General features: G+C 45.2%; 5 protein-coding genes across 13 annotated transcripts in view; 2 read left to right on the top strand and 3 right to left on the bottom strand.

The window, feature by feature from the left end:
- Positions 1-18: 18 nt before the first annotated feature.
- On the bottom strand, positions 19-4,940 carry LOC105449248 (dihydrolipoyllysine-residue succinyltransferase component of 2-oxoglutarate dehydrogenase complex, mitochondrial). The gene is made up of 9 exons (XM_011688346.1): positions 4,831-4,940; positions 4,196-4,220; positions 3,989-4,040; positions 3,710-3,780; positions 3,499-3,626; positions 2,546-2,878; positions 2,305-2,480; positions 1,708-2,158; positions 19-1,365 (listed from the first exon to the last, which is right to left on the bottom strand). Exons 1-9 carry the CDS (start codon positions 4,903-4,905, stop codon positions 1,231-1,233), a joined length of 1,446 nt encoding a protein of 481 aa, XP_011686648.1. The 5' UTR covers positions 4,906-4,940; the 3' UTR covers positions 19-1,230.
- A 255-nt stretch (positions 4,941-5,195) lies between these two features.
- On the bottom strand, positions 5,196-6,799 carry LOC105449249. Its single transcript, XM_011688347.1, has 4 exons — positions 6,485-6,799; positions 6,223-6,405; positions 5,813-6,030; positions 5,196-5,712 (listed from the first exon to the last, which is right to left on the bottom strand). Exons 1-4 carry the CDS (start codon positions 6,597-6,599, stop codon positions 5,425-5,427), a joined length of 804 nt encoding a protein of 267 aa, XP_011686649.1. The 5' UTR covers positions 6,600-6,799; the 3' UTR covers positions 5,196-5,424.
- A 501-nt stretch (positions 6,800-7,300) lies between these two features.
- LOC105449244 (F-box only protein 32) lies at positions 7,301-22,902 on the bottom strand. Its single transcript, XM_011688337.1, has 7 exons — positions 22,587-22,902; positions 12,648-12,694; positions 12,296-12,345; positions 11,885-12,071; positions 11,546-11,721; positions 11,198-11,448; positions 7,301-10,924 (listed from the first exon to the last, which is right to left on the bottom strand). The coding sequence occupies exons 1-7, from the start codon at positions 22,706-22,708 to the stop codon at positions 10,726-10,728; spliced, it is 1,032 nt and encodes a 343-aa protein (XP_011686639.1). The 5' UTR covers positions 22,709-22,902; the 3' UTR covers positions 7,301-10,725.
- LOC105449243 lies at positions 12,087-18,905 on the top strand. Of its 3 annotated transcripts, XR_974316.1 has the most exons (7): positions 12,087-12,168; positions 12,580-12,706; positions 12,963-13,122; positions 15,962-16,117; positions 16,307-16,498; positions 17,840-17,957; positions 18,405-18,905. XR_974316.1 is itself a non-coding variant. In XM_011688336.1 (5 exons), the coding sequence occupies exons 2-5, from the start codon at positions 13,101-13,103 to the stop codon at positions 18,619-18,621; spliced, it is 513 nt and encodes a 170-aa protein (XP_011686638.1). In that variant the 5' UTR covers positions 12,637-12,706; positions 12,963-13,100; the 3' UTR covers positions 18,622-18,905. The 3 variants fall into 3 exon arrangements, 1 of the variants encoding a protein (XP_011686638.1); XM_011688336.1 differs by lacking the exons at positions 12,087-12,168; positions 16,307-16,498 and having other exon boundaries at positions 12,637-12,706; XR_974317.1 differs by lacking the exons at positions 12,087-12,168; positions 12,580-12,706; positions 12,963-13,122 and adding an exon at positions 14,887-15,755.
- Positions 22,903-23,120: 218 nt separating the features above from the next.
- Positions 23,121-25,329, top strand: part of LOC105449242 — a 7,400-nt gene continuing 5,191 nt past the window's right edge. The window contains exons 1-3 of one of the 7 annotated variants that reach the window (XM_011688331.1): positions 23,121-23,587; positions 23,979-24,351; positions 24,578-24,603. In XM_011688331.1, coding sequence (XP_011686633.1) covers positions 24,594-24,603 — 10 coding nt within the window. In that variant the 5' untranslated portion in view covers positions 23,121-23,587; positions 23,979-24,351; positions 24,578-24,593. Of the gene's footprint in view, positions 24,352-24,577; positions 24,604-24,654; positions 24,768-24,790; positions 24,937-24,959; positions 25,039-25,097; positions 25,296-25,329 lie in introns of those variants that run through there. The other 6 variants (XM_011688329.1, XM_011688332.1, XM_011688335.1 and 3 more) reach the window with 6 other exon arrangements.

The following is a 25,329-nucleotide window of genomic DNA, read 5'->3' as shown; positions in this document are numbered from 1 at the left end:
CATTAAAATGAAACGAGATTCGATGTTCAATTCAGCGTGCTTTATATGCGTTTTCCTCGTTTAAGTACACAGTATCGAACGATATACAATGTATCTTACAATATGCGGGACTAAAAAGAGCATTCGCACATCCTCACGCATAAAGCTGCGGTCTGACTTTTGAGATGGAAACGTCGCGAGACAGCACTCGCGCTGTTATCAATACCAGCGCGAGTGGGATCGTAATCAAATATTCTTACGATGAAAATGTTTTCGTCGCAGGACTTGGCAGTGTGCTCTACTTTTGTACATTGACGCGTCAAACGTTTCTCCCCCTCTCATGCATTCCTTCCTATACATATCACTATTACAAAAACACGTGTCATTGATGCCGACATGATTGATCTATTTTTTTTTTTAATTTTATTTAATAAATAACTTTTGATTTACAAGTCGTGAATTCCCTCGAGTGCGAAACTTCCCGACAAATCCTCCCCCTCCCCCCCCTCCTTCAATCAGCGTATTTAAATATCAATATCTGTCGAGTTCACTTAAATTCTACAGCCGCGATGTGACACGCGCAATTCAACAACACGCTAAGGAGACTTAGATTGGTGAGATTTTATTTTAGCTTGTGGGTCTACATCTAGAGTACTTGGGATAAGTACCTTCTAGCCCTCCCCTCGGCTCCAGCCCCCCTCTCCGCGCCCCTCTTCGACACCGACTCGACGTCCGTCGGTGTGGCGCGACAGAGGTACGGGGGGTGCTCGCGGGAACGCGATTATCGGTTCGGCAAATCGTTATCGGGTATCCCCTGTTGAAAGAAATTCCAATAACAAATCGGGTTTTGCGTTGAGAGATTCCAATAGCAAATGTTACATCATCCGGCGATGCACACAGGAAGTGTGGATGTGAACGCCCGTTCACTTAATACGAGATACTTCTCGAGAATTCAGAATAACAGACGGGACCACCAGTTTTGCTTATCGTTATATTTGTGACTGCACTCGTCACGTCGTCCCACGTGCGGCGGTGGAGGATTGACGGTATTCGAAACAAGGTATTGAGAAACGTCCCCTCCGAGAGAGGTGTGAGGGGGGGGGGGGACGCTCCGATGATTAGAGGTTTCCGGAAACGGGAACTGCTCCCCTGCCGAGTTTCCAGACTCTCGCGTCGCGCTCTTGCTTAGTATAATCCAACGGTGATCGTCGTACGTATCGTTAACGCGCGCGACAAACGTGTCCCAGGTTATTAAAGGCCAGCCAGGATAATTCTAGGATCCTCCACGGCGGCCTTGAGCTTCCTTAGGAACATCACAGCCTCGCGTCCGTCGATCAGCCGATGATCGTACGTCAAGGCTACGTACATCATTGGCCGAATGACAACCTGGGAATACGGACATTCGTTAGAGCAATTTTGCGATGCAATTATGGGTTTTAACGGTTTAAATTGAAAGATCTTAAAGAATTAAATACAGATTTGAATTGAAAGATAAAAAAATTAAAGGACATTCGTTAGAGCAATTTTGTGATGCAATTATGGGTTTTAACGGTTTAAATTGAAAGATCTTAAAGAATTAAATAAAGATTTGAATTAAAAGATAAAAAAATTAATTGAAAGATTAAAAAATTAAATTTAATTTAAATTGAAATATTAAAAGATTAGAGGTTCAAATTTTAAAGAATCGAAAAGTGAAAGAATCTCGCGCGCATTTCGGTGAACCTTTACCTGTCCCTTAATGGCGACTGGTCTGTCGAAGACGGCGTGCATCCCGAGAATCGCGCTTTGCGGCGGATTGATGATGGGAGTGCCGAGCAGCGAGCCGAAAACGCCACCGTTACTTATCGTGAACGTGCCGCCGTCCATGTCCTCGACGGTGATCTTGCCCTTCCTGGCCTTCTCGCCCATTGCCGCCAAGGCGATTTCGATTTCGGCGAAATTTTTGCTCTCCACGCTGCGCAGCACCGGCACGACGAGCCCCTTCGGCGTCGCGACCGCCACGCTAATGTCTACGTAATCCCTGTACACTATGTCGGTGCCGTCTATCACGGCGTTCACCACGGGTTGGTCTTTCAGAGCGTAGGCACTGGCCGCGACGAACGGGCTCATGAAGCCGAGCTTGATGCCGTACTTCTTCGTGAACGTGTCTTGATGCGTCTTGCGGAACTCCATAATACGGCTGCGAATTAATGATGTACGTTAAATAAGAAAAGATAACAGCGCGCGTAAACATGATACGCGTGTCTTCGTACGAGAGAACGAGAGAGATAAGGTCTTTGTGTACGCTCGATACAAATGAAAGCGATGATTTCTTGAAATTATTACCTCATGTCAATTTCGTTAAACGTGGTCAGCATAGCGTTCGTGTTCTGCGCGTCCTTTAGACGCTCCGCGATGCGCAGACGCATCCTGTTCATTTTCACTCGCTGCTCCGTCCTGGTGCCGATTATTTCGCGCGTGTAATCGGCGGGTGGTAGCTGAACTCTCGCGCCTTCCAACGACTGAAAGAGTCCAACCGTTCTTTCATGGTACTTCCGAATTCACACAACAATCGTTCACATCTTACCTGAGCGTGTTTGATAGCCGCGACCGGCATGGACGCGATGGGCGCCTGCTGCGGCGGCGGTTGAGCGGCGGGGGGCGGAATCGGCGCCGCGGCCCTCGGCGGCGGGGCCGCCGCGCTCGGGGGTGGCGACGGCGCCGGTGGCGGCGCCGCCGCGGCTGGCTTCGGCGCGGCGGCGGGCTTCGGCTCCTTCGCCGCGGGCTCGGCGGCCGCGACACCGCCTGTCGCACCGATGTCGATGGTGCACAGCTTCTGTCCCGGCTTCACGGTGTCGCCGTCCTTAACGAACTGCTCCTTTATGACGCCGGGCCCGGGCGACGGTACGGGAACCGAAGTCTGCGGGCAGAGACGGTTGAAAGGTTGGATAATATTCTCCTCGCAATAATCGCGATTAGTTTCCTATCTCGCGTTTCATGCCTATTTCCACTAGGTGGTTTGCTTCGTAGGCTTCCGACATTCGAAGCTTCGAAGTTTCGAAAAATACAATTTGTTCAAAGGATAAATTTATTCAGAAAATATTAAAGAATATATATAGAAAATTATTCCTACAAAATTTGAATGTATTATAATCTGAAATATTACGAATTAATGATTGAACTTGATGCATGTGTAAATAAGGAAAGATAATGATCAATAAAACAATCCAATTAAGAAAACTCAAATTTTTAATGTATTTTGCAAAACTTCGAAACTTCAAAACTTCGTAGGCATTTTTAACTTAAACTTCGAAAGGTCAAAGTTTATGGAACATTCAAAGTGAGTAAAAAGTAACAGCCCTAATTTCCACCGACGTAGATTAACTTTAATCTCGGTTCAACTTTCTCTTCATCTCTTTTCCAGTTCTAAGAATTAGAGAAAAATGAAGAGTAAGTTAAACCGAGATTAAAGTTACTTCTTCATTGGCGGAAATGGCATTTAATTCGAAAGAAAACAAGCAACAAGTCTAGGATACGTACCTTGTCCGTTTCGATCTCACAGAGAACGTCGTCCTCCTTCACCTGGTCGCCGACCTTCCTCTCCCACCTCACGTCGCCCTCGTTCACACTTTCGGCGAACGCAGGGACTACAACTTCTCTGATCTCCCCTGTTTAGATAATACAAATTATTTATACATGAATAGATTAAATCTTCAATCTTTACCCAACAAGGATATATAAGATGCCTTACATAATGCTGAAGTTGAACGTATATGTCTCGCTTGATTTATCCAGTAATGATTTGCCTTGTACTTTCTGCATCTGCAAGCAAAAGAACACCTTAGTCTTTGATCCTTCTACTTTTGTCCTCCGTTTCCAGAATTGAAAAATTGATTTAATTAGCGCAGCAACGAAAAATTATGATACAAGCAATAGAAAATTATACAAAATTGTTATTGAATTTCTCTACATTAGCGATTTAAAACCAAAAATATATAGGTAAGTGTAGACACGAAATAACGCTACTCACAACAGAGCTTTGGCATTGGGCACGTGTTCGGCGTGGATAACTACAGTGCGCCCTATAAAAATGATTTGTCACAATTAATCGTTTTCCGCTACGATGAGCTTCTCTCCTGAACTCAAACTTGTTGTCTCTCATAACTGTTTTTCAAAATCCTCGCGCTTTTTATCTCATCGGTCTTATCAGTGTCTTATCATCTCTCATTAACCTTACCTTGACTACACAACGATCTCGCGACCTGCAAAATGAACGAGGGAACTGGTTAGTCTTATTTCGACATACGAAGAGTGACGCGTTTATGCGGCACGGGTGAAAACTGGGTCCTGATTTTCACCGGGTCAGAAAAAGCTAGCGATTGATCTCTTATGAAATGCCGACGCGCGGTATGGCCTTGCCGGGGGGGGATAAAAATAGTCGTTTCAAACGTGAAAATCACGAGAAAGAAACGGGGGGGGGGGAAGAAGAAGGAAGGAGTCGACGTCACGCTCGCGATGTCCAGGCGCTTGGTCGTGGACCGATTTTGTCCTGGCGAGACAAGTGAGACTTCTCTCGCTTGATTGACAGACCACGGCACCGCCGTGAATCACGCGAGGGTATCGTCGGGCCGAGAGAGAGAGAGAGAGAGAGGTGCGCGCATTATGTAACCGTCGTCGTCGCGGTTAAGCGTAAAGCCAGAGGGGAGGCGAGCGGAACGTCCGGAGGCGGACGACCCGCGACGACGGCGAGCACCCTTCAGGGCGACGAGCAAGCGTCACCGCAGCTCCACCGCGGTCGGCACCGCGGACGAGGCACGCGAGGCGAGGAGAGGCGGTCGGCGCCGAGCGAGGGAAGAGAGGTCGTTTACTCACCTCGGCCCGCAACACGCCACTCCGCGTGATCACGCGGGGCGCGAGCCGCGAACAGTTGGACAGCATCGCGGCCATCCTCGGAGGCAGACACACGGGGCGGTGCAAACACACACACTATCGCGAACGGCAGACGGCGGACAGAGCAGCAGGAACGACGGCGCGCGGGGCGGCCCGGCACGGCTTCTCTCTCTCTCCTCGGGGCTCTCACGCGGCGGCATCTGTTAAGAACGGATTACACTAGGCGGTCTCCGCCTGCATTCAGGAAATTCTCATTCCGTTCGCGTTTCTCTTACCGATCTCGCGAGCAATTCTCGTCATTCCCGAGCGTTCCTCTCCCGTCTCCTCCCGCCGCGCTTTTTACGATCAACGTAAAATAGACGCGGACAAGTGCTCGAGAAAATAACGCGCGGAGATCGAAACTGCTACTGAATTTCATATATCTCGGAGGTTGAAGGAAATTCACGTAACGATTGAATAAATTCAATAATGTGTCGTGGATTTAACAATATATACTTAATATATTAAAATCTTTATAAAAAATATATATATATATGTCGTACATTCTTAAAATAATTTTCGCAGACTTTTGACTGTTTATTTTTTCGTGACACAGCCTTTATTGTCGGTGTACCTCTGGCGAATAGTCTTGCCTATCCACATCAACAACTTTTTATTGTACATCTCCTCGGAGATGCACACGACGGACATCGCGAGGACGGTCAGTCTCGCGTTCTCGATGAACTCCGTCGTGATCTGCTCCGGTATCTTTTGGAAGTTCGTGTCGAGACACGGGTATCCGGTGACGTACACGTAGTCGAACGGTTGGATCTCTTTACCCGACAAACCGTCGTTCGTCTCCGAACGCCACTCGTTCTCCAGGACCTGTCCATTGGAAAACAATCTCATTCTTACACGTCGCATACGGAAATCGCCGAGTTTGTAACTTGGCTACTTTCAACGCTTCTCCCCCTCAAATCCTTACAGCTATGTCACGCGGAGACACGTCGCGTGGATAAGAGAATCCCGGGCGTGTCGCAGGGAGCTTCTTCGGGCAACTTTTTGGGCTCGCCTTCGCCTCGCTCGTCCGTAGATTGCCAGCTTGTATCCCGTACCTCTCGTCTACCATCTGCCGCTGTTTCAACTCGCAAAGATATTGGCTTAATTTGTAATTAACCCGCATCACTCCCGTGCCATCCTCAACTGCAAGGAAAACTCAAGTTCAAGGTCGAGTGCCTTCTCGCATACATCTCGTCGCACTCTCTCTCTTTCTCTCTCACACACACACACACACACACACGCACGCACACCACACAAACATACACACACACACGCACACACACACACGCACACACACACACACACAACACACACACCACATGCCTCTTGCCTTACTTGTCAGAAGCAGATCATTGACATTGCGCCTGACATTCGTAACGGTTCCGACCAGCTCGATCTTACGTACTTTAATGTTGGGCATATTGAACGGGTGGAAGTGCACGTAGCGGCCGTCCTTGTAGGGCACCAGCCGGTACAGCTCCGCGACGAGCATCGGCACGTTCAGCATCACGCGTGAATCTGGAAATCAAAATTGACGTTGTCGTCCAGGAATTCGAATGACTACTCTAGCTGTAATTAAATAAATCTGCCCTCTCACCGGGCCTGACGTTGATGCCGGGCCACTCTTTCCTCGACGAGAGAGCTTCCCGGTGGTCGTCGTACTCCCTTCTGCTGAAGGCAGCGATGCCCCTCACCGATCCCTCGCCTGACATATTTGTGTGTGCCTCGTGCGACGGAGTTCGGGTTTAAACTCGACGTATCCCTATCGTAAGGCCCTTACGGTTTATCGCTGCCGGATCGCTTTTCCCGATCGTGTCAACAGCTGTATCGCTAGACCTCGCAAGAGTCGCAAGAGAAATCTGGAAGAGGGACCGGCTCTTATAACGGAAGACGGTTTGAAATGAACGGTCTGCGAAAGAGACCCGCTAATATACGTGTCGGTAAAATCGCATGCTTCAGAAATTTACCATCTGCCAATTCTCCGGACGAATATTAGATTTTATCGGGCGTTGATAGTCGGTAAAAGAGGGAGACACTTTACGTGGTGCCCTCGCGAGTTTTCTCGCGCGATTCAAAAAAGGGGAGCTTCTTATTCGGGGCGCTTGCAGTGGGACTGTTAGACAACTGCGTGTAGTAACAACAACAAATTCTCCGATACGACTGAATGAACGAGATCGATTAACAGGCTAGTTTAACAAGTTAATCGTAACTACAATTCGAGTTCAATGCGAGCCTGTAAGATGAGCGAATTTATATACATACGTGAGATAGAGTTTTCAAACAGTTTCTTACTAATTTACCTGAGCCAGTCGAGATGAGGAACCGCGTTTCGAGAGAAAAAAAAACGTCGATTGTGAGCTACAATTAAAGTGATGCGCGCTGTGCAGGGGTTTATATTGAGCGACGTCACGTATATATTTAAATAAAGTTTATTTTGAAGCATATTTTGCACAACACTGCTCTACACATCTGGCTTACGTAAGTAAAATAATCCCCGGTCGCAAGATCCGCCTCGATATAGTCATATATTATTTATATATACATATACCTTACAGAGACCAAGTTCGTTGAATTATTAATGTACATACACAGTATGAGCTGCCACAGATGATTCTCGTCTCTCTCTCTCTCTCTCTCGGAGCTCGTCGCCACACATAGTTGTCCCTTCCAGCGAGTCGCGCTCGACCGACGCGCGATTTTTCGTCCCTTTATAACACAGTGACTAGGTTAGTATACGTCTCTTAAGTCATGCAGCGATTTGCAAGAGTTTCGGCTATACGTAATAATAAAACGGCGAATATAAAAAAAAAAACGTCTCGTCGATCGCTACGCGGAAAAAGGTTTTGCACAAACGTCGTAAATGTCTCTCTCTTTTCTCTTTCTCTCTCGCTCTTGTGTAAATGCAATAGCATCCGCGCGGCTTTACGATTGGCAGTATGATTTTTCATTATCCGATTTAGGTACAGCAGTGCAATTTCTGTTTTCCCTTTTCGCTTATTAAATATTATACACATTTATATATATATATATTAATTAATAATTATGTATCGTAACTTAGGTCTTCCTCGGAAATCCCGTCGGCGCGCGGCTTAATTTTAACACACAGCTCGAACGAATGTGAACGTATACACGAGCACGCGCGGGCGCGATAAGTATATATTTATATTTATAATAATGCAAAAATGTAGGACCTCGCAATAAAAACGAACATACGGAACACCGAAAGTTTCAGGCGCACGCCAGCTGTCATCTCTCTGGTATTGCTTCAGCCTACGATTCACCCTGTATAGGCGACGGCCAGGACCACCCCGCGCGCAGGTGCCCGCGCCGTCCGCGTCTGTTTTCCCCGCGCAATATATGTATATATATAATTGATGGTTCACGTTTTTTGTACTTTGTACAGTTTTAGCTAATGTATACACGCTCGTCGACGCAACGCTCGTCGGACGACCCGGTCGAGCTGTCCCCCTCCCCGTGGAAACTCGCAATTATAAGCAACGCGCAGCTTCGACGCAGAGAAGCCTCCCCTCCCGCGACGGAGATTGGACCGAGGGAACTTGTGTATCTCGTTACGTCGCCGCGAAGTAAAAGTAGAAGTAGAGAATAGAAAAATATTGCACATAAAAGACAGCAGCCTTCGCGTTTATGAATTAAAGTCGACGCGCAACACACACGTCTTTCGGCGTGAGATATATGGAACGTACTTATATATATATACGTTCCGCCCCAGTTGGAGAGAGAGTAAAACTATAATACACAAATGCAGAGAATTCAGCAATTGTCACAGTTGATCCAAATGCAAATACGAAATGCGACGGAGCCGCGAAGAGCGTTGGAAATACGCTAGGAAAAAAAAAAACAGCGTCTTGAGAAACGGCGTTTCTCTATTGCACCGAGAAGTATACGCGTCGCATTTTAAAAATGCTTCAAGCGGTACAAACGACCCTTTCTATTTTATCCCTTTACTTCTCCACGCGTCGCATCCGTCTTAACCGTCGGCGAAATGACCTCTGTAATGACGGAAGATGAGGATAATCCTCGATTGTCTTCGTTGAGATCGTATACGAAAAAAGTAATTTGACATCTAGAGCGCTTTCATCGCGAGCGATAGCAAATTAAAAATTCCCTTCTCTTCCCCCCCCCCCTCCTCGCCTCTTTTAAATTAGAATCGAGCTCGTTCCAGGTAACGAAAGAAGTGGCTCTCGCTGCAAAATGCCGAATCTGCCTCGAGATTTCGCGTCAGCGTTTTTTTAACGAATCTGCGAAGACTGATACTATTATCAGCGAAGACGATACCTCGAGGGGTGCTACCGCATAATCACACGTAGTCATTTGTCGACTTGGAATAATACCGACAGCATGCCGGTGTAAATCGATTGTAATCATCCTTGCGATCTTTCTGAACGGGCGCGCGACGACTTTTTTTTTCTCTTTTTCCTTTTCACCGCAAATAACATCGTTACACGACTAGTATCTATTCTACAACCGTAACTCGAAGGATAATGGAAATATCCTTTTCTTTATCATTCTTGCTGGGAAAGGCCGGAAGTGTCTCCCCCTTCGATTTTATACTTTTAATATATTGTATTCGAGATTAAAACATGTTATTTTTCTCTATGTGCTCACTTTTAGGGGGTGAAACATCCCTTTAAAAGAAAATCCGTTATTCTCTTTCGAAGCGAATATCGTCTAAGTTATAAAAGATTTTTTAAACATTTTTGAAAAAGTTGAAGTTTAAATAAAGTTCGTTTCAAGAGTACTTTATGACGAAAAAGAATTCTTTTTAAATCTTTTTGCCCAAAAAGAGATTTTTACAAATTCAAAAAGAAATTCTGTATTATTATTATAAAGTACTCTTGAAACCATTCGACTTTTTTATTGAAAATATTTTTTCCATCTTTAACAGTTTCAAAGTATATTCGCTTCGAAAGAAAATAATCAATTTTGTTTCACAGGAGTGTTTCACCTCTTAAAAGTATGGACACGTATAGAAAAAAAAATACGTGTCCCATATCTCGAATACAAAACATGTTAAAAGCTCACCAAAATCAAAGAAGGATTACTTTTGTGCCTTTCCTTGCGCGAACGTATCCACGCCACAGGAATCTCGAAGCAAAGGAAACCAGATCCAGGGATCTCGTGTTACACGGGAGATCCCGTTGACCAGAAAAAAGAAAAAATTACCAATTGCACTCGATCAAGATACAGAATGAGCCTGATGAGGTGGAAATCAGTCAGGGAATATCACTTAATATCACGGCCAGAGAAAGAGCTCGGAATCGGCTTTTCCGCCGAACGAAACTCGAGTTGTTGCATTTATGAAGCAATTAGAAGTTAGCACTTGAGAAGTTAGTGATCCGCGCATCGGGTGGCGTTTTGTGGCAGGCACGTGTCTTTGTGTTTTCCTGGGCGGCTTTTGAGGCTCTTAAGTGTATTTCAAGCTCGTTTCGTCGGATATGAGTAGGCCTCCGGAATATTCGTTTTAAGGTCGGCGTCGAATTTCCACAAAGGACGTATCCCTAAGCACCGATATCTAATCCCTTTCAGGTTCATACGGTATATTGAGAGAACAGAGAGAGAATGTATCTCGAGTTAAATATATATATATATGTATATACTTTTCAGAAGGTAACGCCTTTAAAGTCTCTCTAAGTGCAGCGGCAACATCTTTAAATTCTATTATATTCTCCCCACACGCACGCAGCATTCGTCGAGATTAAAACAATCATTCGCAACAGCGGCGGTTACGCGTCGCCGCTCTTTTTTCCCCCCGCACGTTTACACACCACGCATCCTTACGCGCGCTCTCACGATACGCGGTACGCGTCGCGAAAGCTTTCACAGCGAGAAAAATTTCAGGAAGGTCTGCGGAGGGATCGGCACGTGGAGCGACGCCTGGTCGACGTCCGCCAGCTTCTCCTGAAACGCCGGGTCCTGATCGGCGATGCACGGATGGCCCAGGGACCGCCAGAACAGGCAACGGCAATTGCGGCACAGCTGTATCATTTCGGCGTACTCCTCCCGTAATCCGAACGACCTGGTGGACGGAGAATAGACAGACAAAATATAAGAGAGGTACAAATGATAAACGCCAAGTTTCCAAGAATCTCTCTAAATTCTCTGGAGTGAATTTTTGACTCTTTTGGAGTTTCGCTCTAAAAGATTGAAAATACTGTTTCACTCGGCCACTTGAGTGGCAGTATTTTCAACCTTTTGGAGTGAGATTCACTCCAAAAAATTTAGAGAGATGGTGCGTTCGCGGCATACTCTCCGAGATCCGAGATATCGCGCACAAGAGAACAAGCCGTACCTCCGAGCGATGGTGAATATGGCTTTCCAGTCTTTCCCCGGATTATTCTGTCTGGTGGTGGCAATTTGCTGCGGCGTGAAATGATACTGGGCGAGCTCGCGCCAGATTCGCTGCTCCTGCGCCAGAACGGCAAGATGTTCGCACGCCTCGGACGAGGCCTCGATGTCCCGAGGATCGCTCAGGCGTAAGAGGATCTCCCGACGGCACTCGGGCGGCAGGTCCGACCACTGGGGCTGCTGCTCCTCGTCCGGCTGCAACGACTCCGTTCGTTATCGATCAGCCCCCGTCACGTCGAGGTTTTCTCCGCAATCACTAATTACCTTAATGTAATTTTTTTTTTCACGTTACCTGGGTGATGGTGATTGACGAGGCGATCTGCAGGATTCTCTCCAGTGCCGCTTTATGCTTCTCCCAGAGGATAACGGAGCCCAAAGGTCTACCGCCCCAGCAGCAGCCAGCGCTGAAGGCCCGAACTCTCTCTATAAGACGTCGGAGTCTTCCCGTCTGCTGTTGCGACAGTGACACTGAAACAATGGTCAGTACATCGTGAATAACATTCGTCTCACTCTTCCTTCGGGAGAAGAGATATTAACAACGAGCAGAGAAATATCGTGAAATCGCTAGGTGAATTTCATGACGGATTTATTTAAGAATTTATTTCCATAAAAACTGATAAGACACTTTTACCTTCCAGAGCGACTTCCTCGAGCATATTGAAAAGCACTCTCTGAGCGCAACCGCTGAGGCCGCCCATCCTGTGACTGACCAGGAGATCCAGGAGACGGACTATGTAATTGAATCGACGGCAGTCGTGCACCGCGGATAGGAAATCCAGCCTCTTCAGGGCGTCGCTCAGCCCATTGAAGCCGGCGATCTGTAAATTTAGGAACGCGGATAATGATCCCTCGCTCTCGCTACACGACGCTCTAAGTATAGGAGATACAGAAGAGCCGTCGACAGTTTTGTTACTGGTATCTTTTGGCTTTTTTTTTCTTACTCGCCGCACTCAACCTGTCTCTATCGGGCTCAAATCCCAGTCTCTTTCCTCTTGCACAAGGTTGTGTCTAAATTAAGACCGGGCCGGAAGGAGTCACTCACCTCGCGTGTACACTTCAGCGTGATGTGACAGTGTGGTTGGACGGCGTTTTCTGAAATTTGAGAAAAATACTCCAAAGATCTTCACGGGTATTGTTTCGATCGAAAACGCTGCTCTCATTGCTCGACGAAGAGATTAAAAAAAAAAAACATTTACTTGATATATTATTTTCTCGATATATTATTCGAGGAACAGCCTTGACAGCCGACTCAAATCATTAATACCGCGACAGAATGACACAAAGAAGAGAAAAAAGTTTATAATAAACTCGGATCTATAATTATAGTTAACGAAGGCCTCACGTCGACTGGAATCGATAAGTCCTCAAGTTTCAATATGGACTGCGCTACTCACCTTTCTTCTTGTCCTTCTCCTTCTTGTCGCCGGCATCTTTTTCGCCACTATAAGAAAAGGTACGCTCTTTAAACGTGACACGTCAAAATTAGTTGAGATTCAAAGAACTTATTAAGACGAGAAGTAACGCAAACGTTGAATTTTTTCAATAAAAAAAAAAAATAAAGTACAAATGTCGTACGCAGTATTTTGCTCCGTTCACTTGTTTTCACATTTCAATTACAAAATGTAACATATAACGAAAATTTGAATTATCTTATTTATTTGTCGAATAATTTTATCTTATAAACTTATGATTTATCTCATGTTGTATAGAAGTGCGAAGAAGATACTTCCTGCGAGAGGCTGGTGGCACTAATATACGGATCCCAATTATGGCACAATATACCGCGACCGGTTTCAGCGAACTCGCGGCTGCTACGTCTCGACGGAGTTAGCTTCGATCCGAACTATATGGGAAAGACTATCGTGGCAGGTAATGTTCGAGAAACAACTTCACAGGACTTATATTCATTTCCTTATAGTCCCTCGTACAGCATTTGTTTCGCAAGTATTTAAAGTAAAAGTAAGAATATCATATTGTAATTTTTTTTAAAAGCTTTTCTAATAATTACAATAAGATAATATCAATAATAATTATTAGTTTAATTATTAGTTCAAGTCTAGATACTTGGATAAGAATGATCAATTCTTAATAATATTAATTTCTCACAAGAAATTCTATATTTTCTATTTATTTATCCAAATATTACGGTAATATAGTTTTCAATAAGAAAAATAATGAACCTTTAATTTATATCTATATAACGCGGTCCAAAAAAGTAAATACGTTACTAAGTGACTGTGAGTTATTGATATTATCATCGTGTTGGCATTTAACGAAAAAGAAGGAAACCACGCGTAGGTGTTCATCTCTACGGTATAATCATTTTAAACAGGCCACGACGAATCCGTCTCGAAAGTGGTACCTTCACCGCCGTCGTCCACGGTAATTGCTTTATAACACACGCTGATCATAATTAACGTGGACACACCTTGTAAGTGGACATTAACGGCCACTTTCATCGACTACAATAACGTTCTTATTTCAGTCGCGACGCGCATGAGAAGTCCGAGGAAGCGGAAAAATGTAAATCGGGATTGCACGGCAAATCGCATTAGACGCCGCGCGTTACCGCAGAGGATGACTCTATATCCTCTTAATAGACATCGGTTATTTAACCTGTCACCAGATTACAGTGCGTTCTATTCATATAAAGAAAGAGAAACATATGCGTCAACGTGCATTTATTCTCAGCTTGCGAAACGTCGTCGGGAGATTAATTCGCGCGAGATATTCTTTCGGGAACGCGAATCGCGGCCATCCTCGCTAATTTTGAAGTTTCAAAGCACTCGCGCGGATCGATACTTAAATTAAATTCGGTCCTTCATAAGCCCGTTTAAAATACGGAGTCCGCGATATGAAGATAGGAATCGAACTCCGCGCTGCACATAATGCGTTCCGATTTCTTCCCCGGGTGATTATTCATGCTTTCAGCTATAAAAACCGCATCGAGAAACTCGATTTCTTCCAAAGCTTTGAAATTCCTCGATTTGCAATTGCTGCAGAGATTCGAGAATCTGGCACAACGTTACGTTCGGATTTGAATATATAGAATCGCGAGATGCCAAATTTCTTCGTTCTTGAATATACTCTCTATCATTCATAGTAGAATTTCTCGGACAATTTTTGTTAGGAAATATTTCTCGAAACAAATGCAATGCGAGCGAGAATTTGATCCTTTTTTTTACATGAAGAACTTTCAGCAAATATTATTGCAAAATCTGAAGAAAGTTTATCGTCGTTTCAAATTCTTATAGACCTTCGAATTGAGCGTCTTAAAATATGCTAAGATAATTCTCTTCTTATTCTTTAACGTGTAAATGCATTTTTCGTCGCACTTATGATTCTGTCTACGCCAGTCACGGCGACGAACGTTCTATTATAGGGACGCAACGACGACCTTGTGCATTAACTCGTGCATATATTCGCACATGCAACAGCCTCGCGTGCGGGGACTGTATTTGTGATTTTTCCGCATGAGCGGGACTGGAGATGCGGGAGAGCTGCGTTTTCGATTTTAATACATCGATCGGATGATGCACATGCCCTTGCCCTTTCGCACGCGGGCTCGGCCGGATTAAGGTCGTCGAATCGCGCCCATATAGGGGACCTTGCATTAATACACTCATACGTTGCAGGAGAAAGAGAGAGAGAGAGTGAGAGGAAGAGATCTCGTATACCATTAGTCCATAGGATTATGTAACTACTTGTAGCGCTCGCACCACACGGGAGAGATCAACTGCAGACATGCGCGTATGTATAATATGCATGCATATACGAATAAAGAGCCGTAAATGCGGAAAATCCCCCGGTTGTACAATATCGATAACTCCGCAACTGGAACGATCAATGTCACGTCAATGTTCTATGGCTTGAGGGTAGAAGGACGAACGTATCGTATATACCGGAATATACTGCTTGACGTCATATTACGTTGTATTCACGTTGTCGAGAATCGCTCGTTTTGTTTCAACAATAGAAGCGATCGGAGCAGAGATGTTGATTGAGCTATTAAAAAACAAGAAACATTAATAATTTACGAGTCGCGTATGAATAATTGAAAACGTGAAACTTTGCATTTTGGGCGTTATATTTAATTTATAATCTCGGAGATTTCACATTGTTCCGCGAGTCAATATGATGAAACAACTTTTGCTCTGGCCGTTAAATGTTATCTCGATAACATTTTCGCAGCGGCGCAGAAATTATTAGCCGTGAGTGACACAGTTTCGAAGTTATAAGTAACAATACGTTGATAGCAGATAAATATGGCTTGGAAAGTTCTACGGTCTCTTCGCTCTCTTATTTCTCTTTCTAGCTCCGCTAGCTAGCCGCAGAAGGACATCGGTTATTTTAGCTCTCCGCAATACACGGGGACCGATGTGTGCAGTATAACGCAAATGCATCCTATGCATTACTCGAGGTATCGCCGCGCCGTTTCACTTTTACGGATACAAAACGGTCGAGTTGGATACGTCCCAATAAAGATTCCGAAAAAAGCGGAGGTAAGTTTTGGGAAATGCGACGCGACGTCGAAAGTTTATAGGCTTGTATAGCGACGCGGGGAATTTCGGTGACGGAATTTCGGCAACGAAACAGCTGTATAGAGAGTGTATTCGTGTACGTGTTGTACATACAAGAAGCGCTCGAATTTGGGATCGGATATAGCTCCGTTGTTGACTGCCTGATAAATTCTCTGTTATTTCAACAGGATGTGAAAAACAACTGTTTTCGAGGACTGTCGTGAAACGAGATATTCGAGATGTGTACACATGTATACGTACTAAACGATCGGCCAAGAATAGAGGAAATCGCAAAAGAAGCGCAAGAAGCCGGAATGCTGCTTGGACAAAACGTGAATTAAAAAGTACGTGTATTATTGCCCTTATTAAGAATTTTATCTATTCTTCCCGTCACTATAAAATACACACTTTAATGTTGAAAACATAACACATTTTTACATTTGCTATCTTCGTTTATTTCCTTCTGACGTATATATCTTTTTTTTTTAGTGCTTCAATATCTCGTTTCAATAACGTTTCTATCACGTACTTAGTGTTTCAGTTCATGCAACGCTCGTTCCGTGACAAACGCTCGCGGGTCAGGCTGGTATGTAAGCTGGACGATAAAGACGGATAACGGTGATTTTTTTACACGAGATAATCCCGCACGGAAGGAAATACTGGGCGGCGGCTTTGTACCTCGCAACGCGCGAATAATTAATTCGCGAATATATAGAGATCGGCCGGTACGAAAACTTTTACTTCCACCGAGTTCACCGACCCTGCCCCGCTGGTGCGCGCACACACCACGTTTATAATCCCGTCCCGGGCGCTGGGAAAACGCGCGTAGGACGCGGCTGTACATACGCGGTTGAATCGTCGAAATAATGGCGCGGGCGCGCATCGGCCGTATGTTAAAGCCGCGACGAGGGAAACGCGGAGAAAACACCGGCCTTCGCAGATCCTTCCGCACGCAAGTACAGCCCCGCTGCTGTGTACTTTCCTTAGTCATTTCGTCTAACTGTATCAGGATCATTACGTGCAGCGCGCGGCCGTGATAGTATCGGCAGAAAAGCTGCCCCATATTAATCCACAACAACCAAGCTGGCTCCGATCTCGTCGCAAATATATATATATATATATATATATATATATTTTTTTTTTTCATAAAAATGCCTTTGAGCTTAATAAAAGTCTCTTATGGATTTCTCTCGCAGGAGGAAATTCTTCGTATTTGAAGAGACTCTTAATTTCGAATACTTTGCACGCTCATTTTGTGAAGATACGAACGGATAAGTGTAGAGTTGACGAGATTGAAGAGAGCTGGTCCTCTACATTAAGCGTGCAAAGATAAAAGGAAATGCAAGACACGTTTTCGTCGTTCCGCATATATATATATATACCATTTCCCCGCTGAGTTTCGCAGTCGTCGCTGCGAATCTCGCGAGAGCGAAATATCGCGGTCGACAGCTTCGACGCTCGAGTCCACATGGCGAAGAGGCCGTCTAACCGAATTTATCAAGGCTGCGTGGGGTACGGTACATATATACTGCGCGAGGGGGAATCGCGAATTGGCACAGGTCACGTTAGTAGCTGGGTCGCGACCCACTTCCGCGCCGGCAAGACACGCGCCAGTATTTTCCCGTTTTTGAGAGTTCGACCTAGGATACCCGCTCAAGGATGCCTGATCCCGTCGACGAGAACCGCGGGGCGCGAGTACCGTCGCGGGGAATCCAAACAGACCCGCGACGCTCGTCGGTGACGAATGTCGAAGCGCACGATTCGTACTTTAACTCTGTTTACATCTTCAGAAGAGATTGTTTGAATTTTTAATGCGATCAATTCCGTTCGAGTCAATCCGCGTATTGAAGTTCGTAGGTATACAGACGGCATTGCTGAATTATTCTAGGAATTCGAGAGAGAGAGAGAGAGAGAGAGGAGCGCATTCTTTTCAACAATGTCGAACAATTAATATTACGGTTATCATAAATGTAATATGAATGACCTACTGGATTATCATCTTCCAACAATATATTTCCAATCCAAGTCTAACTCTATTAACTTTAATTTTAATCTTAATCCCGCAGCTCGTCTTCACCCAGCGCATGGAAGCAGAAGACCGGGCGAGACGATTTCTTTGGAGCGAGTGCGAGAAAGCGCGACGAAAAGTCGAGCGCCCCGTCGAAACTCCTGCGCAACCACTGTGTGAGTTTCACATGCGATATCAATAGTCTCATTCCTTCGTAAAATCCAAACGTCTCGAAGCTATGTACGGAAATATAAAGAGGAAATTTTCGATTTCTCGACCGTAACGGAACGTCAAATTAAATCTCGGAACGTGGCGCGTTCTCGTATATTTTACAGCAGAAAACCGCAATGCCGCTTGTCCATTGTGCAATTTACGTTTCTGCGAATGTAATCTACGAAATAATCATTACGTGAACGTCATACTAATTATCAAGAAAATTTGTAAACTGGGTCGTTATGTACAACATTCTCCCGGCAACTGTAATGCCGCGCTATTATATTTTATTCTAAAAATAGACGACATCGTTAATAACCAGGAATATTCAATGTGCATGAATTAACGTATCGCTCGCGTATATAAAAGTATTTACGATACAACGCAATTCACTAATGAAAGTTTTTCAGGTTGTCGGTGTTGCTGCGTGCTGCGCATAAATACGTGTATAACGTGTACAAGACTTTTGTATTCGCAAAAAAATCCGGATGCATACTCGCATGCACGCACGTGGTGTTAATTAGAAACTGCGAGGGACACGCGGGATTGCACGCGGGCTTGAAGAATAAATATTCCGCACAACATGAGAAATGCCAAATGTTCACCATGCGTCTGGCGGCAATTTAACGGAAATAAACGCGAAGTGCATACATCCGCATCGCGAGCGAAAGAGTGCATCTGCTTCGCGCACATTTCATCCGGCGAGTAATAAATGAAAGTAGGTATCGCGACACGAGAATAAAGAGTTGAATGACGTATCGATGATAGTCTTATGTATAAATTGCAAATATAATTAAATATATATATATATAGTTTGATTGTTTTAAAATGCGAGAGACGTTCGAAGCAATTAGGTATCGTGATTTTAATGTAATTACGATTAATAAATATGTAACGTACGTAATATTAAATTCCAGAATTATTACTCGTGTCATCTGTTTAGAATGTTCACGTCGCAGTGTTATGTCCAGAGTGCACGTAATTGCAAATCTCTGCAGCGGGTTCTCGCGGCAAATTAACAAACTTCTCGCGCCTCGCGTGCGTTATGTAGCGAATTATCGGTTATTCGGAGTTAGGGAGTTAAGTTGCAATTAAGCGTTAAGCGCCGTCGAATGTCGATGCGTATCGATTGAACTTACGGCAAACTAATAATCACCGGATTTCAGGTGAGAACTGAGAAGAAGTAGTCCAGCCTTAGCCGGGACCATTGTATAACGCGCAGAAGCAGCGCGTATTACTGCAGCGTTTTACTGCCTTATAAAACTTTCAGCCGTCACGGAAGCGTATAATAATAAGAAGCAATTATCGCGATCGCGTTGCGAATCGATCGGCATACTGCCGCGCTGCGCATAAGGATCCGTAAAACAGACGATTATAACAGAATCGCTGTTGAGTCTACATTGCACTTCTCCCCGAGAAGGAGCGCCGAGACTCGCCTTCGGACTCCCCAAAAGAGAAAGCTTTTGGCCAAGTGCAATCTAGAAATCAGTCAGATCTCGGCGCCTTGGAAAGTTATCGTTTAATATTAATGCGCTGCACTAAAACCGTGTAACGTATATGAATTTAGTATAACGCGCATAATTGAACGAAAATAAAATCGTGGCCCAACGAGTTTGCGCTCGTTGTAAAACGCAGCTGCCTCGTGCGAACGATTCAATTGTAATTCACTCTCGTCGCGGGAGGTTTACAAGCGGAATTAACGCGCGGGTGGTGCAGCAAGAATGATCGATCGCGTATCGCACTCAATAAGATTACACACGTGCTGGTGCTCGCTCGCCAACACCGGCGATATTTACGAGGCGGTATAATAAGTCGCGAGGGGGGGGGGGGGGTTTACGCGGTTACCAGCTGCTTCGAGATGCAGTGCGCCCGCGAGCGGAAACAAAGAATCCGCGCCGCGATTCTTAGACAGCGCGCGCCGCCGGCTCTTGATATACGCCGCGATTCTAATTATCTAAGTCTGTCACGGCCACAAACACAACTGGTGCAACGAGCACAATGGGCCTCAATATCCGGTCGAAGAGATCGCGATGCGCGACCGGCGGTCGCTCCCGAGGACACCGATGTGTCTTCTACAGATCTCAGAGATAATTAATTACAGGCTGTATAGCTGTAATTTAATATGAATTCTGAACTCGTGTACGGAAATCGGGTGTAAAGTTCGAAGTAGGCTTGAGTTATCTTTGAAATTGCAGTAATTATATTTGAAAAAAAAAATGAGTAGCGATGTATTTTTAGAAAATTACGGAAATAGAACTTGAATCTATTAACTTAATTTCTCTCGTTAGCGAAAAAGTTTTTATAGACGCAGTCAATATATCTCCTGCTTAGCAGGGATGTATTTTTAAAAGTGGCATCACTACGAACTACGCAATTTTAGAAAGTTGAAGACAAAATAGAATTACGATAATTTTTGTATTGTTAATAATTTGTTTATTAATAATAGTCGTAAATAAAACTAGCGTTTTTCCAATTGCTTGAGAAAGAAAGATAGTTTTTATAATATATTTATATTTACATATATTCTTTAATTTACACTTGCGACGATTTAATTCTGAAAGAATTAATGTAAGATTTATATAAAATCTTATATATTATACATTTTTTCTTCTATTATTTCAAAAAGACTATATTTCCTTTAAAAATCAAGATGTTAGAAGAATGCGACACAATTTAAGTTGAAACATCGACTCGTACTATTGTCGAATACTCTCAAGCGAAATCGACGTTCTTTCCCAGGAGAAAAACAATACCGTAACGTCAATACTCTTATTAGCGCCCAATTAATTCTTAGGAAACTGAAATGTTAAGAAACCGACGAGTGCGAATTGCTTTCGCGAGATACACAACGCCGTGTACAAAAGGAAATAATAGACTCGCTCTTTTGCACGCAACTTTTGCCTACTGAGACACCGTTCTCGCGATTTTCGATCAGTTCCAACACGTACTCGTAAAACGGTTCAGGTTGATCGCGTTGATAAAAATCTTCGGCGCACGTGAATCGATTTCAATGCGAGCGAGCTCCTTGTTGCGTGATTTTTGCGCGTGATACACGCCGAGGTGACTGTGAAATCACTTTTTTTTTTATTTCACAATCCGCGGCAATCTTAAAGAGAAATAGGTTTTCGCACTTTTATTTTCTATCGAAAAAAAAAAATGGAAAATGTCACAGGCAGCTAATTACTCTCGTTAACGCGAGTGATCACCTGCAGGGTTTCGCCTTCGAATTAAGCGGAATTTTATAATTCGAGGACGAAACGCAATTGAAAACGGTTTACGCCTGTGAATTACGAATGAATCTCGCGCGTTTTTCATTTCAATAATATAACATTTGTAACGCGTTGCAGAGAGAGAGAGAGAGAGTTAAAAAGTTACTTCCACGACGAGGCGAGAGAGAAATGGCATCACCCACGAGCCGCGGCGCGGAGCATCGGCGATCAATTCGAGCCTCAATCACGTCAGCCTGAGGAACGGAGATAACGCGATAAAAAAAATGACTGGATATACAATAGGGCCTGCCCTTTCCACACTCTCACGTTTTCCTGCATTTTCCCGAAGTCGCGCCGAAAGAACGACGGTTTTACATTCAGGTAGCTCCTTGATATTATTTTATTGATATCACTCGGCCTCGAAGCGAGTCGATTCACAGAGTGAATGAAAAAAATCACGGATTCGACTCGCGTTTTAGAAGTACAGAGTCGCACATTCTCGGCGGCGTTGCTTCTACATAAAAAAAATATAGAAGAGCCAGGAGAAACGAGCTGGTGTGCGACTTCGCGTTGCGCATTACACGTATTACGTGTCGCAGTGTAAATTTGAATAATGTTTATGCGCTACTCTGCACGCAAACTTGAAAATCATCTGTATCTCGCGTGAGCGAGCCAGCCGGATAACATGGTATCACCCGCGGGTCGCTCGCGGCCGCAGGATCAGCAAATCGACTCGCGCAAGGACACTATATACTGTGTCCGTCGGTCTATCGGATCATCCATAAATTGTGGCTGGTGAACTGAATTGGGGCCGAGAATGACAGCTGGTTGTTCGTAAAAAAAAAAAAAAAAACATCAGCAGCGAGGGCAATTAAATTCGAGTTAGACAATCGGAGTGACAACATTCTTATCTTGTTTTTATAGACGTCGCGTGATGCGTGGAATTAATTGTACTCTGCTGTTAGAGGTTTCGTTATGTAAACCGCGACGCGTCGCAAAACGGGGAAGAAGAGTCGGGAGACGCGCAAATATAAACGTAACGGCCGCGACGAAGGGAGAATTCGATTCCCAAGTCCCCGGGGACCGCGAACGATGATTCGCCGCATTTCGAATGAATCTCGCATTTTCGCGGAAAACAAAGGGAATCGGTGAGCTCGCGCGCGCTCGCATGTAAACAAACGGAGCTGTCAGTCGGATCGATGTAAACGCTGGAATAACAGCTGTGCGCCGCGAGTCGCGAGACGAAACAAAGAACGGGAGAGAACGGCGGAGTGAAGGAGCATGAGAGGAAGAGGGAGAGATCGGTATAGACGTAGAAAGCGGAGAAAGAGAGCGAGAGAGAGAGAGAGAGAGAGAGAGAGCGCGCGAGGGACAATGACGTACCGTAGGAGAAGCGAGAGGGTTTTGTTGTTGGCGCACTCAAGGATCTTCTTCTTCTCCCAGCCCTCGACCGTCTTCACCCATTCCTCGCCCGGGCTGCGCCAGTCCTTGGATATGAACGGCATCCCGAGGGAGGCAGCCGAGGGGATGGACTCTCTCTTTCTCTCTCTCTCTCTCTCTAGCTCAACGACGTCGAAAACGACGACGGACCGAACTCGAGCGACACTCGCAAACACCACCGAGACGGCGCAGGGCGCACCTCGCCGTGCCCGCGGACGCCGAATGTGCGCGGTGTGCGTCCGCTCTGCGCCTCGCGGAACGACTCGCACTCGCTCGGTGCGACGGCGAGCTCGGTGACTCGCGCTCGCGTCTCTCGCGCTCCGCCGCGCCGCGCCGCGCCGCGCCGCCGAGCCGAGCGCGCATGGCTTTGTTTTAGTGACGTCACCGCGCATCAGCTGTTGTAAGGCCAGGCACGGCGCGTCAGCGTGCCTTCGCCACCGAGCCGATCCTCGCTTCCGGGTGGAAAACGCGTCGTGTCTGGACGGCTCCGCGTGTCGACAGACTGGTTTTCCATTGGCCGAGGAATCGACAAGAGTGACATTCGGAGGAGAGGAGAGTCCGAGTTTTGTCTCTCCCTTCCTATCGCCTATTGCCACGTTCGTTCGGCGAGAGTCAATAACCAGACTCTTCTGACAGCAAATTTGGAATTAGACACGAGGCTCGACTCGAGAAGCCTTTTAACCTCGATCGCACACATGCAATGCCTAACAATATCTAATGATGTCTATTATACTATAAATATTTCTAATGGATATGTTTATTTATCTTATCTCATGTTTGCAAAACGTAGGTATACACAGAAGATAAAGAATAACATATCAATTCGAGGCTCAGCATTCGAATGTCATCTGTTATCAGCAGCGGCAAGCCAGAAAGTTCGTCGACGGATCTCGGATGGCAGCACTCGCTGTTCTCGTATATATAGAGCATCGAATAAATCACAGGTGACCGGCGACACATATATATATTACCATTATTACCTCACAAACTAAAAGTCATTTGGAGTAAAGTGAGATTTCTAATCAATTTCTAGTCGCATGAAAGTTTTAAACTCGGACGTTCTCTCGCTTCTGAAATTATTATAAAGCGCAGACACTCGAATATTCGAGCCCCTCAGAAGTTAAACCGATCGACTCCCACATTTTATTTTCATTTTCAAACATTTTTAATTCAACACACGCTTTTACTTTATTCCTTCGTCGATTCCTTGCATTTTACTTTACATGGAATTGATTGGCTTCTGAAAAGTTCGTATATCGATCCTGTGCTTCACTGACTTTACGACGTTCGAGTACTCTTTTCCTTTTTGAATTGACAATCTTTTTCTCCGCACAGAGACTCCGCGGACTCTCACTTGGGATTTCCTTCCTTCCTTCCTTCCTCGTCGCTTCTCGGAAACTACGTCGTCACTCGTCTTAAAGAGGGGCTTCGAGAATCTTTCCTATCCGCCACTGAGACCTCTCCGCGGGCGCATGCTGCACATATGACATGACGTGGCGGGCGAGCGGAGTGTCGACACGGCCAGGCGCTGACGAGTGGACGCGCGCTCTCCGCGGGCCGAGCAGTCCCAATCGCTCCGCGCCGCAAGCGAATCGCTCGACGCCGAGCGCGCACAACATGCGCCTGAGTCTCGTCGAGTCGCTCTGATTGCACTGAACGCAGGGACATCGCTGCCAATGCCGCTCGTATATCGGTGCCCTGATTGAAGGTACGTAGGTATAAGTACGTCGCGCTTGTCCGCGTGCAATCGCGCGGCACGGGTCCTCCTCGGCGCCCGCCGTCACGCGCGGTTTCCGCGTGTAAACGCAAGCTCGCGTACATATTACGTTGCGTACCGCACGGCACGTGCTCTCACGCAGCTGTTTCTCTCTCTCTCTCGCTCCCCTCCCCTTTCTCTTTCTCGCCCTTTCTCTCATGATATTCTGTCCTTGCAGTGCTGCTCGACGGGATATGGACCCAGGTATTTACTCCGGCACGTCGCTTATTATGCGTTTCATTTTTCGATGATAGCTGCGCGGCGTGTATGGATTAAAATTGCGCGCACCCGTCAAGTTCTATCGAGTGGAAAATAAAAGTTTCTCGCACGCGTGACGTCACCCTCGAGCTATGTGAATGTGCAGAAACGTGTGTTCCTTATCGGCATTATCACTTTTAGTGTTTACATTGAAATTGCTATAGGCGCAGTCCGCTTTTTTTCTATTTTGAAAGCGTCAGGACTCTATGTGCGACTCTCGCGTTGTGCATGTGCGTTTCATCGTGCCTCGTCGTGGCGAAATATCGAAGAAAATTGCGAGTGAAGATAAAGATTATATACGCACATATGTTATTATCACGTTCACTCGTGCGCGTATTTTGATTTGTCATGCCGCGAAGATAAAGTGCAATATTTTTTACCGTAGAATTATAAATTATAATCTTTCAAGTGGAAGCAATATTGCAGTATGAATTATCTGCGAGAATTTTTTTTACCTTGTTTTGAGTGTCAAGATATTTATATCTTTATTATATGATCATTATAAAGCTCTCTGTAAAAAGATAGATATCCTATATCAATGTCTCGTGGTAGTTTATAACTCAATGTTACTTTGCACGACAGAGAGAAATCTTATCATTTGTTGCATTGGAACCTTTTTATTTCGTAGATTAGACTCGGTGCTTTGATCATATATATATATATATATATATA

Source organism: Wasmannia auropunctata, unplaced genomic scaffold (assembly GCF_000956235.1).
Source record: "Wasmannia auropunctata unplaced genomic scaffold, wasmannia.A_1.0 LD336076.1, whole genome shotgun sequence".
NCBI lineage: Eukaryota > Metazoa > Arthropoda > Insecta > Hymenoptera > Formicidae > Wasmannia > Wasmannia auropunctata.
The sequence above is the reverse complement of the archived record's forward strand: the minus strand, read 5'-3'. Positions and strand labels throughout refer to the sequence as shown.

Coding starts and splice junctions, on each gene's coding strand:
- LOC105449243 (XM_011688336.1), top strand. CDS start 13,101: ATGGGAAAGACTATCGTGGCAG. Junction 16,118..17,839: donor GACAAAACGTGAATTAAAAA/GTACGTGTATTA, acceptor TTAATCCCGCAG/CTCGTCTTCACCCAGCGCAT. Junction 17,958..18,404: donor AACTCCTGCGCAACCACTGT/GTGAGTTTCACA, acceptor AAAGTTTTTCAG/GTTGTCGGTGTTGCTGCGTG.
- LOC105449244 (XM_011688337.1), bottom strand. CDS start 22,708: ATGCCGTTCATATCCAAGGACTGGCGCAGCCCGGGCGAGGAATGGGTG. Junction 12,072..12,295: donor CGCTGAAGTGTACACGCGAG/GTGAGTGACTCC, acceptor CTAAATTTACAG/ATCGCCGGCTTCAATGGGCT. Junction 11,722..11,884: donor CGAGGAAGTCGCTCTGGAAG/GTAAAAGTGTCT, acceptor CCATTGTTTCAG/TGTCACTGTCGCAACAGCAG.
- LOC105449249 (XM_011688347.1), bottom strand. CDS start 6,599: ATGTCAGGCGAGGGATCGGTGAGGGGCATCGCTGCCTTCAGCAGAAGG. Junction 6,031..6,222: donor CAATGATCTGCTTCTGACAA/GTAAGGCAAGAG, acceptor TTTTCCTTGCAG/TTGAGGATGGCACGGGAGTG. Junction 5,713..5,812: donor TGTCTCCGCGTGACATAGCT/GTAAGGATTTGA, acceptor TCCAATGGACAG/GTCCTGGAGAACGAGTGGCG.
- LOC105449248 (XM_011688346.1), bottom strand. CDS start 4,905: ATGGCCGCGATGCTGTCCAACTGTTCGCGGCTCGCGCCCCGCGTGATC. Junction 4,221..4,830: donor GTGGCGTGTTGCGGGCCGAG/GTGAGTAAACGA, acceptor TTCATTTTGCAG/GTCGCGAGATCGTTGTGTAG. Junction 2,879..3,498: donor GTGAGATCGAAACGGACAAG/GTACGTATCCTA, acceptor CTCTGCCCGCAG/ACTTCGGTTCCCGTACCGTC.